The following is a 13,464-nucleotide window of genomic DNA, read 5'->3' on the forward strand; positions in this document are numbered from 1 at the left end:
TTTAAAGGAGTTGCCATATTAAATGTGTAATATTTTAAAGGTTATAAAATGTTAAGGCAGTTGATAAACAAACCGTTACGTTTAAGTAATATAATAACAAAATTGATAGAAAATACATTATTATTTTTTTAACATAATTTTTTTTATAATTTTAGATAATTTTTTTTTTTAAATGCTCATAAACAAATGAAAAAAAAACTCTTTTATATTTAAATTAATAGGAACCAAATGTGTAATTATATATTTTTCTATTCTTTTTAAAAATTTTTATGGTTTTATCCATGAAAATTTAGAAATAAACAATATGTAATCATATGAAGTGAGTTTTTTTAAATAACGTACTTAAAAATAAAAAGTTTTTGTTTATAAATTCTTTTTTTTTTTTAATTAATCTTTAAAACATTGTTTCAGTTGTATAATATTCTTCATTGTTTAAATATTTTCATAGCTTGATTGAAACAATGTATTGGCTACAATTATAACGTTTTAATTGGAATTTATTATTTTTTATTTCATGTTTTCTTACTACTTCAGTTTAATTAATTACACACGTAAAAATGTATGTTTTTCTTTACAATTAGTTTCTGTTAGCAGAATTATTAATTTGCAATTATCATTGGCATTTTAATTATTAATCTATCATCGTTTAAAATAGTCTAATTTATACATGTGATTAATGTTTAATTACATAATAAAAATATTAATTAATTGAGTACGTTTAAAATGCCATTAACACCGGGCAACATACTTCTAACCAAGAATCCAAAATATACTTTTCTAAAAGGATTGAGCAGCACTGAATCTAAATCTAGTCTCAAAATTAATCATGTCATTAAATTTATTTATTAAATTTGTTCAGTGCAGCTTAATACTTTAGTTATGACTTAATACGAAACATATCCAAATTTATCCTAAATAATATAATAATTTTTTAATATTAAGAAATGGCGGATGCATTTACTCAATTAATTAATATTTACATTTAAGGTTCACTATAATTGTTACCAATTTCTAAGATGAATATAAGTATGTTCTTAATTAAAATACAAGGTAGTTAAAGCCGCCGTACTCATATCGGTTATAGCTGCTGCTAATGAATGTGACTCGGGTGCTTTCATGACGCCAGTAACCGATGTTGAAACACTACCACTACGCCAGGTGGTCGATGTACGTTCTGTACCCGATGAAGTTGATATAGAATTTCCCAAAAAAGTTGCTTCTCTCCTAAAAGGTCTACGAGATCTTAAACTATTGCTATTTTTTATAACATTTGTTTCCCTTTTCGTATAGGTGGTGATCTGATGGCGAGAACATAGATTTCTTTTACGCTTATGATGACGACAACAGGAAACAATGAGACGCCAAAAACCACTGCGAAATTTCGAGGACATTAGATTATAAAGTATAGGATTAAGGGCTGAATTCAGATACAACATAATGCGGCAGAAGTATAAAATATTGTAATAACCTTCTAAACCCAATGAGCCCACTTCCTCCTGAGAACTGGCTATAATCCAAATGGTAAAAGCACGAAATGGTAAGAGACAAAGAAAAAAACTTGCTACCACTGCCACCAGCATAAATATCACTTGTTTGCGATGTTTGCGCAAACTATTATTTTGAGGATGTGAATTGACTCGATTACGGCGGGCAGCCGATAATTTCACTATAATTTCCTTAGAGGGCATAATGCAGCTATTCGTTTCGGTTACCACTTCCATTGCAGCCGTTGTTACTGCCTCATTTATGTTGGGTGAGGTGGGACGCTGAAATTCCGAATGTCTTCTTAATAATTTATAAGCAATGGCTGTATAGAGTACCACCAATATGGCGAAGGGTATAAAAAAGAATACTATTATGCTGGCCACAAAGTAAAATGTACTCCAAAATGTTTCGGCTGAAGTAAAACAAACTGCCACTAAAGTACCATCGTAATAGGGCTCCAAACGATAAGTGGCTATTAAAATAATGGGGCTAACGTGTGTAAAAGAAAGCGGCGGAGGAAAGAAATAGAAAGGCGGAAAATATGTCATCATTGTTGGAGTTGTTGTTTTAATTTATAATTATTTTATAGATTTTTTTTTGTAATTTCAAGCTAAGAAAAAACAAAAGCTACTTAACAAATTAAATCATTTGCCACTACAGCTATTAATAAAAAAACAACAATATTAACATTTATATTGCTGTCGCTATTATTAACAATCATTTTAATTGATTAATTACATTTCATTCTATTAAATGACAAATTTTCTTTCAATTTTATTTAAAAGCAACTTGAAGTTTTTTGTCTTTTAAACTTAACGTTCAAATGTTAATTGTTTTAAAGCAGTAGCTTGCTTTAAACAATTAAATATTTAATTAATTCATTTAAAAGTTTTGTTGTAGGAAGTTATATATGTATGTACGTCTAGGCCCAGATAATGTTACTGGCAAATTTAGAAAGGTACCGACTGTTTTTAAGAAGAAACCTAGAAAAGAAGAAAATCGCATGATCCAATAGATTTCTATATAAAAACTCTATTAAAATCGACTTAAGACCTAAAAAGTACTATTTTTCTTTTTAGTTAATACTATTGCAAAATTTCGTTTTTCCATGCCTGACTCTACTATATAATTAATCATAATGGCAAATCTGCAAGGCGAAGAGGGCCGATGGTTGTTGGTTCATAAAAATGTATTCCAAAGCCAAGATATATTAATTATAAGGTAGTGTTATCAGAACCAAGGTATATTAATTTTATAAGGTAGAGTCATCGGCGAATTCAGAATACCGAGCGAATTGGTTATATTTTTTTATATGTAGTTTGACATTGTGCCTGCACTTGAAGGCGAATTGGCTGGCAGGGAAAAATGTCAAAAACAGCTGACAAATAAATCAAAGCCAATTTTTGTTAAACAAAAAATGTTTATAAATTTGAATCTGTTTGTAATTTAATTTGATGTTTTTAAAAATAAAACTAATTTCGTGTAATATTATTATTGGTTTTAAAACATAAACGAATTTAACAACATAAATTTTGTCTTTAATCACAAATTTGACATTAACAAAATTAAAACAAAGTTTGACATTTACAAAATGTAAACAAAGTTTGACATTAATTCTACACCACGGCGAAAAATGAACATAGTAGCAAAAACGATCAGCTGTTCTGATCAAGATATATTAATTATAAGGTAGTGTTATCAGAACAGCTGATCGTTTTTTGCTACTATGTTCATTTTTCGCCGTGGTGTAGAATTAATGTCAAACTTTGTTTACATTTTGTAAATGTCAAACTTTGTTTTAATTTTGTTAATGTCAAATTTGTGATTAAAGACAAAATTTATGTTGTTAAATTCGTTTATGTTTTAAAACCAATAATAATATTACACGAAATTAGTTTTATTTTTAAAAACATCAAATTAAATTACAAACAGATTCAAATTTATAAACATTTTTTGTTTAACAAAAATTGGCTTTGATTTATTTGTCAGCTGTTTTTGACATTTTTCCCTGACAGCCAATTCGCCTTCAAGTGCAGGCACAATGTCAAACTACATATAAAAAAATATAACCAATTCGCTCGGTATTCTGAATTCGCCGATGACTCTACCTTATAAAATTAATATACCTTGCCTTATAAAATTAATATACCTTGTTCCAAGGCGAATTCAGATAAGGTGGTGGCAGTTCTGCAACAACAACATTTCCCATGTATTTTGTTTTTGCTTTTGGTTTTCGTAAATGTCAAAAACCATATGTACGGAGAATTCATTTGATGAAAAATTTTTGTAAAATGTTTATATTATATTAAAAATAAAGATTAAGGTATTAAAATTTGTAAGGAAAATATATACTGAATTGTTTCCATCGAAAAATTCTATTCCGGCAGCTTAATTTGCAAAATTTAAGTAAGTGCCTTAAGTTAAGTAAAACTTCATTTTTTGTGAAAAATAAACAAAAAAAAGTACATATTCATGAAAATATTATATTACGAAGGAATGAATACTTGTTGCGAATGTATAATTCTACTTCGGCGGAGTAATTTTCAATATTTGTCCATAATGGTGCAGCCGCGGGACGGGTAAATACCTCATATGGGTTTTGTTATATAAAGCGTTCCGGAACATACTTTTTTCAGTTAATCTTTTTATCAACATAGTGTATATATAAAACAATATTGTTCAATTTGTTAACATTTAATAGATTTCAAAATTAAGCCATAACGTAGAAGTCAGTTGCCGCCAGCCGGGTAAATACTTCGTATGCGTTTCTTAATATTAAGTGTTCCGGAAGAGATTTTTTTTAGTTAATCACGTTATCTACACAATTTTTATATAAAATATAAAACAATATTTTGTAATATGTTAACATTTAATAGAAAAATATTTCTCTTAAATAACATATTTGTATACATACCAATTATGCCATTATTTAAATAAAATGATATTTGTTTACGAGATGTTTGGTATTTTCAGATTTCTTACATAAATTATTCAAAATATTAACGAAGTTTTTCTCTGTTTAACGGACATTTTTAAATATAAAAATGTAAGCAATAACAAACTTTGACAGCTAGAAAAACCAGGCGAATTAAGAAAAAAATTATCAGCTGATTGATTAACACCACCTTATATGAATTCGCCTTGCCTTGTTCCAAAGCTATAAAATTCAATACGAAACTATGTTGAAAGCGACGTTGTCAATCAGCTGATTAAACAATAAAATGAATTCGCTTCGTTTGCAATAAATTTTCTTATACAAACATTTTTTCACTTTTTCTACAAAATGAAACTTTAGACCTTCACTAAGAACTTTTTAAATGCTTTCTCTAAAACTTGATTTGTAATAAAAAAAATATTAGAAATTAAACAATAACAATTTTACATTATTCATAATTTAAGAGGTGTCGACAATTACAAATCGAAGCAAGTGTTATTTACTTGAATTAAATATTTAAACAAAAAATTTAATTTTAAATAACTATTGACAGCTTTGTCCCCTATTGCTTTAAATCATAAATTTGCAACATAGGCTCTAGTAACAGTATTGTAGGAAACCTAAGCAACTACTCTATTTAGATTTGATTGAAATTCTATTCGAAACTAATCCAACTATTCGGAACATAAATAACTTATAAAATGGTTGCTTTATTTTTATGATCACCTAATGTTGCTCAGGTTTCGTACAATACTGTATATATTGCATATTTATTATTAACATTCTTTCTATTATAAAAAAAATATTATTCTTTGATATTTGTTACATTGTAAGCAATAATTACTTGAAATTTATAAAGAAAATACTATTTAATTTCTACATTCTACTATTTCAAACAATTATCAACAACATTGAAGTAAGCAAATAATATTTTTTATTTGTTGTTAAATATTTATTTCAAAACTAATTTTCTACAATTTTTTTTCTTTCAAGCTAATTAAATAAACTTGTAATATGTAATAAATATAATTATTATTATATTAAGCATACAAATTAATTAAATAATATAAGGAAAAATATATATAAAAATAGTTTAAATATTTTTTCTAAATTTAATAAATACCAGCTAACTACTATTTAGTATTAAAATAATATAATATAAACAATTACAAGCAAATAGAAAAAAATGCAAAAATATTTAATTCAAAACTACTGGTTACTAAATACTTTTACTTATTAATTAAAACAATTACAAGTTTAAATATTACATACATACATTTATTTATTTATGGTTTCAAGGTTTAAAGTATTTAACAATTATATTTCATTTTACAGGAAACTCTTATATTTTTTCAATATTTGCACAAAACTTAGATAATTTAAATATTTTTGTAACCATTTCCCTATTTACAACGTTACCACAATATAATATACTAATTTATTCTATCCTCTTTTGTGTATAACATTGTCCTACCACCTGACTACAATTATAACGATAGCGCATAACTACAAAAATATGTTGAATGGACATATTATTGCCGCCAACAATATAACACAAATATGAAGATTTCTTGGAAGATTAAACATAAAGTTTTGTTTAAGGAATATCTATAATCGGCGAAGTCGATTATAGATGATTTAAGACGAAGGATTTATTATTTAAACTTTTTTTTCGGTTTCGTTTATGAAAAATTATTATCAGGCTGTCAAACTTACCGATGTTTTTTTAATGAAAAGTATGCTTCTGTAAGGCAGACATCGCTTTAGAGAAGCTCTTTTTTGTGAATAGTTTTTTCTTAGTCTATAGTCTAATCTAAAGCCCAGTCTATAGTCAGGTATAGTCTTGTTTTTAGTGTAGCGTTGAGACTCTTCTATAGTCTTTAGAGTATAGAAACGACTATAGAAGAGCCTTTTCTACATATAGTGGTCTATAGTTTAATTTAAATCTAGTCTAGTCTAGACTATATAAGTCTAGTTCAAAGTCTAGTTTATAGGTTGTAGTCATGTCTACATTCTAGTTTATAGACCACATATTCTAGTTTATAATAAAGGCAGGCGAGAAGTGTATAGTCTAGTTTATATTCTATTTCTAAAATGATTCAGTTTACATCTCCAATTTTTTGGATTCTTGAGCCACTTATCTGAATTTACCAGTGACTTCAATTTGTATAGATTTGCTTTATTCCCAGGCTTCTATAGTTGAAACAAAAAGTCGACCTTTTTTATACAATTTGTCGATTCGATTGCTTGAATGTTCATGTGTATATATATGTATATAATATTCGCCTTAAAAAACTTCCTGTGGCTTACAGTTGTGGTCTCAATTATAAACAAGCTACCACATGTGTTACCTTTAACAGTTAAGGGTTAATACTTGAAAACATTCTTCTAACACGTTTATTTAAATTGTAAAAATTATCTCAAGTGAACATAACTTATTCACGGAAAAATTTTTATAAAAGGTTTTTGTAAAATGACTGCACGGAAAAAGTTGACAACATTTTATAAATAATAGAAAGAGTTCATTTAACGACAGTGAATTCGACAGTGACTTCGCCTTGTGTAGATTCACCTTATTCCTAGGCTTCTATAGTTGAAATAAAAAATCTACATGATACTCGATTTATCTATAACCTTTTGTTAGGACAAAACTGCCTGTCGACTTCCGCCTCTTCGACAAAAATTCGATTGTCCCTATGTTGATGTATAGAACCATACTTTCTCCATAAATATTAAATATTACGAATTCGCCTTATCGCTTGCAGAAGTGGTATTAATTGTAAACAAGTTGCCACATATGGTTACCTTTGACAGTTAACGCTTAATACTTGAAAACTTTCTTCTAACACGTTTATTTAAATTATAAAAATTATCTCAAGTATAAATAACTTATTTTCACTGATAAATTTTGATGAAGGGTTTAGCAGGATATCTATTTTTATTATATAAATATAATTCGTTTTGGTGTGTGTTTGATATTTGAAAGTTACTGCTTGTTTAGTTGAGTGTGTAGGCGTAGTAAAAGGAAAATGGGGATACTTGAGTTTGCATGTAATCCAATCATGACCTGCTCAACTTTTCGTAGTTAAAATAAAATAAGAGATAAAGAAGTCGAAAACAGGCTGAAATTTAAATGTTTACATCAAATCAGAGAGTTTTTGATGGGAATTTATTATTGATCAAGTATTTTTAGCTTTTTGTGACGAATTCCGAAGTAAAACCAAACTCGTTTACAAATAGGGAGTTATATAAGTGATTCAAAAAAGCGACTTTAAAAGTTGTTGTGTTTTAAGCATAAATCTTGCCACATATATGATTTCGCACCAACTTGTCCGCTATTGTACTAACAGTACCACTGATTGTTATAATTTATGTTAGTAATGAATTTGGTAAGTAGTTGAAAAGTAAGTTGTTTAGTTAGTACAAGCATTATAAGGTTTTTGGATAAAAGTTTTTTTTTGGGAAATCTTTTTAATATCTTAATTAATTACGAATAAAATTCAATATAAACCAGTTTTAGAACTATAATCAAAACTCTACAAAGAACTGTTAGTGTCGGTCTATAGTAAGTTTAAGTTTCTAAAATTAATTTAAATGAAAGTTATAAATGTAGTTTCTTATTAAAATACCAAACTTTGTCTATTAACAGACTTTTTCGTTCAACAAATTAAACTTCAATCAAACTAATTTTCCCTTTTCCTAAACCTTTAAAGTTTAGACACATTTTTATTGGCACCAAACATGAGAAAGGGTTAATTATACCTATAATGAGCCCAAAATAATTTCGTTTAACTTTATGATTTTTATTACAATTTTACTACAGAAAAGTAAGCGCGTAAAAGCTAATATGTGATTATGTGGTGTTTGTGTGTTACCAAAATTGCGTGTGGATCATTGACCTCATTTTTTTTTAGCTAAAGGTGACAAATGATTTGGAAAATATTTGCCTCTTATATTTACTTTTAATAAAATTATATTCATTTATGATTTATGCTGTTAAAGCTATATATTAAAAGAAAATAAAATTAATTGCTTTAAAGATTGACAAAAAATAAATAAACTTAAAGAAAACAGAAATAAAAAACATATTAATAGTTTATCTCTATTTAGAGGGGATTTAAGGGAATGTTTTAAAAGATTAAGTTATTATTTAAGCATTAATTATGATAGATTAAGTTTTACATTAATAGTTATACTTATAAAGAACTGATAATGACATCATTTAGTTTTTAATATTCAGCACAAGTTTTTCTTTTAGCTTAAACTTTTATTAATTGGCTGTGGTCAGCAACAGCCAGCAAACATTTCCTTTCAAAGGATTTTTTTATATTTTTCTTGAAATACATACATACATGCATACATAAATACATATTCATACATTTTGTTGTTTTATTTGAAAATGTATTGATAACTATTGAAGCGTGTGCCTGTTGTTTAACAATTTGTTTAGTAAAACACATTAAAACTCTTATATATTTTCAATATCCTTCCTGTAGTAATATTATCCTTTTTAAGTGCTTTTTATACTTAAGACTACAAATATTTTTAATATACATATATATGTTTAGAAAATTATTTATTATACAGTTTTTCTCTTAATATATCTATAATACTTGTATAATATCTATAAAATATTTATAAATAAAATAAGATAGATTGACATAATAAATTCAAGTTGTTGTTTTAGGGATAAAATATAAATTCTATTATTAGACCTTTAAGTTTAAAAAATAAAAATATATTTTTTTTAAATTTTGTTAATGCGTTTTTAAAAAAAATAGTAATAAATCTTTGTTTTTTTTATTAAAGTGCTAACAAATATTTTTATTTATTTGTTCAATATCAATTTTTTTGTAAGATTTTTATTTAGACATATTAAATGTAAAATTTTTCATAAATAATTTTAATGAAAACCAATTTGTATGTTTCCATTAAAATTCAATTAGTTTGATTTGTTTCTTTTTTTTTGGTTTTAAATTTTTTTGTTAAGAAAATAAAATCATATAAAACTATAAATATTTTTATTAATTTATACACATTCATTCATACACACACACACATTTTCTTAAAAGATACATTATCATAATAATGTACACTGTGGGCAATTTTAATAAGTATCTTTTGGTGGTCCAATAGTATTTAACCAATCGGTTTGAAAATAAATGTTGTCAAAAGAGAAATACATATGGAAGAGAATTTTTAACATTCTTTTAACTGTACATCAGGCATGGCAAATTAAGTACTTTCTAGTCTATAGTCTAGTCTATAGTCTAGTCTATATTCTAGTCCAGTCTAGTCTATAGTCTAGTCTATAGTCTAGTCTATAGTCTTGTCTATAGTCTAGTCTATAGTCTAGTCTATAGTCTAGTCTATAGTTTAGTCTATAGTCTAGTCTATAGTCTAGTCTATAGTCTAGTCTATAGTCTAGTCTATAGTCTAGTCTATAGTCTAGTCTATAGTCTATTCTATAGTCTAGTCTATAGTCTAGTCTATAGTCTAGTCTATAGTCTAGTCTATAGTCTAGTCTATAGTCTAGTCTATAGTCTAGTCTATAGTCTAGTCTATAGTCTAGTCTATAGTCTAGTCTATAGTCTAGTCTATAGTCTAGTCTATAGTCTAGTCTGTAGTCTAGTCTATATTCTAGTCTATAGTCCAGTCTATAGTATAGTCTATAATCTAGTATATAATCTAGTCTATAGTTTAGTATATAGTCCAGTCTATAGTATAGTCTATAGTCTAATATTTTACCTAGCTTATACTCCAGCCTTTAGTTTAGTCTATAGTCTAGTCTAAACTCTATCATATAATCTAGTCTATAGTCTAGACTTTAGTCTAGTCTACATTTCTTAGTCAATTCCAGAGACACCGTTCAAAAATCATTTTAAATAGAATGTGCGAAAATTAAATTATATTTTCAAACATTAAAAGTTGCGCACAGTGTCTTGCTTAATATAACTCTACATACAAAAATCTTTATAAAAAATAAACAATGTTTAGTATTTTTTTATTAAACTAGTATAATATCTCTTGTCTAGCGTACAAAATACAAGGGATTAATATTAAAAGATTGATAGAAAAATAAACAAATATTGTCTTAAATGTTTAAATTACACATACGCTCCAACACACACACCAACAAAATAACTACAACAAACATAGTTTATAAAAAAATAAACAAACCTATACATACGCTTTTATATAAATTATAATACCAAATATATATTTATAAACGTATAATAAAATGGATTTTATTCCTCAATATAATATACATACATTTACACATACATATAAGTTTACTTTGTTTATAAAAAAAATACCTAAAACATAACATAACTGAACATAAATGATGAGATTACACAGTGAACGTGAAAGCAAAAGAGAGGGAGAAATCGGGAGACTGTAGCAACAACCTAAATTGGCTGCTGTTTTTTTCGGTTTTGTTTTTTAGCTTTTTTTTGTATTTTATTATGTATTTATTTATTTTTTGGTTATTTTATAAGCTCTAGATTAGTTTGAAGAAAATTTTCTAGAAGAGTTCATTTACAAACAGCTTGTGCTTTAAGTTTCTTTTTATTTTTGGACAAAAAAACTAAACCAAAATCCTTATATTAAGTATTACCGCTGTTTAAAAAATGGTGGATAAAAAAAACAAAAAACAATAACAAATATTGTCGTCATCATCATCATCATCCTCTTATACATCAATACAAATCAAATTGTTAAAGTAAAGCAAAATGAAGAAAAGACAAAACCAAAACACTTTAAGAACCAAAACAAATAGAAGTAAGATCGTAATATTAAAGAGAAAACAATGGTATTTACGATAGCTTGTAGTATTTGCTGTTAACAATTCCCATGAAGTGTAATAGAAAAAGAAACAATGACACAAACATTTATAAAAACATTTGCTCAAACACTTATTTACAAACAAATACGTACGTAGAGTGTCAATTTATATTTGGACATCCTAAATCATGTTTTGTTTTCGTTTTGTTGTTGTTTGTCGTTGGAATTGTTGTCTCTTTGGAATTTTCTCACATAATAGTACATACTTGTTGTTGTTTGTTTTTTATTTTTTCTTTTATTTATATTTATGTTTTGGTTTAAGTTTTAAACAGAATCGTGTTTTTTGCGCCAATTTATTATTTGTATTCGATTTTAAACAGACTTTACTTAAATTTACAATGTTGTTTAAAATAATAGTTGAAACAAACATAATTTTTTTATAAAATAAACATTTGGTTTTAAATTTGTAGAAAATATTTCCTAAAATAAAGAGGATTTCAAAAAAGTGGTTGAACAAAGAAAATTACTAGAATCGTTTTTTTTTAACAAAATTTTCTTAAAAATTAAAGTTTTTCTATAAAAATTAAAGTTTTTCTATAAAGAAGAAGAAGTTTTGCAAAATTCTTTATAAAAAATTTGCAACATTTTCTGTAAAAAAGAGATATTAAGCAAAATTTTCTATAAAAAAATTGCAAAACTTCCTCTAAGGAAATATTATATTTTTACAAAAATATTGTAATTTGTTACTATTTTAATATTTGTAACTGTTTTCTTTAAATAGATTGTTTTGTTAGTATGCGTATTATTGGGCACATACATTATTTCAGTTTAATAGCCCGAAAAATTGATTGTTTTTATATTGAATGTAATAAAAAATACGAAAATGTTACAGGACGACGGAAAATGAACCCATGAACAAGAAAATGTAACTCTAGCTTTTCAAACATATACTTTTGAATTAAACTGTTGTAGTAGGCAAAATAAAATGAAAGAGTAATATTTTTTTTTTTTTATTTATTTATAACGGAAGTATAGTTAATGTTATTTCTTTACCCTATGAAAAGCCATTAGTGAAAAGGGATATAGAAAGAAGAGTATCATTAATTCGATACAATACAATATTGAAAGAATATTATCTTGTTTATTTATAAATATTCAAAATTTTCCTTGAAAATTGCTTTAGAAGAGAAAACTTTGTTGGAATTTTTTTTGCTGTTAAATCATGCAAAAAAGTTTTAAGAAATTTTTGTGTTTGAATTTTGCTTAATGAGCAAAAATTTCTTTTTTGATTTACTTAAAGCAATATGTATGTGTCACTTAATCAAGAAAAATGAATTAAAATTTATTTTGGAAAGAGGAGAAAAAAAAACAAACCTGTAGTACTTATGGCGTATGAGTACTATGCAGGTAAATAAATATTTATCATACGCCACATACTCGAGTTGAAGAAGAGGTTCAAATATTAAACAGAAAAGTTCTTAATTTTATTGTCAATATCTTTTTTGTTTAAATTATTTTTAAAATTCGTTATTTTCTTAAATTTTCTATAAAAATAATTTAAAACAATTTAAATTTTAAATTTTCTATTACAAAAAATTCTTATAAAAAAGAAAAACTTTTAAAAATGTTTTAAAATCTTCTATGGTTTTACACATATTGTAACAACAAATTTTTATTTTAAAAATTCTAGCGATTTTATTAACAAAACAACGAAAATTTGCTCCTAATAGATAATAAAATATTTACGTATGAGCAATATAAATGGCTAACGTTTATATTTAATATCACTCATACGCATGAATGATTTAATTTGAATTGATGGTAGAAAATCATTGACAACATATAAATTGGAAGTATTTTTCCATTTTATAAAATATCTTACAGCGAAAAGTAAATATTTTAAAGATTTCTTTTTGTTTTCATAAGAAATGATGATGACAAAGCCAAGCAGACAATGAGTAGTATTCCTATAATAAAGTTAGACAGAAGGACGGACAAGAAAAACAGACAAAACAAATACACATTAAGCTGAGAAATATTAAATAACAAAAGTTAAATAAATACATTGTTTCTTTAATTTTTACTATTAATTAAGACATGTTGGCTTCATCTTCAAAACTTATTTGTCTAGTTTTAAAACGACTGCATACAACATGTTGAACTTGGGAATGCTGACGATTAGCTGGCTGATGAATTAACGGACGATTGTTTATTCTTCCATTAGCAACATGTTGCTGATGATGCTGGCCAGATAAACT

The 13,464-nt window shown here is 26.0% G+C and overlaps 1 protein-coding gene across 1 annotated transcript in view; it reads right to left on the reverse strand.

Moving 5' to 3' along the window:
* Positions 1–203: 203 nt before the first annotated feature.
* The window catches only part of LOC111683251 (thyrotropin-releasing hormone receptor), an 89,328-nt gene continuing 76,067 nt past the window's right edge, over positions 204–13,464 (reverse strand). The window contains exon 5 of the mRNA XM_046949866.1: positions 204–1,974. Coding sequence (XP_046805822.1) covers positions 1,035–1,974 — 940 coding nt within the window. The 3' untranslated portion in view covers positions 204–1,034. The remainder of the gene's footprint in view (positions 1,975–13,464) is intronic.

The sequence above is a fragment of the Lucilia cuprina genome, chromosome 4 (genome assembly GCF_022045245.1).
Source record: "Lucilia cuprina isolate Lc7/37 chromosome 4, ASM2204524v1, whole genome shotgun sequence".
Classification (NCBI taxonomy): Eukaryota; Metazoa; Arthropoda; class Insecta; order Diptera; family Calliphoridae; genus Lucilia; species Lucilia cuprina.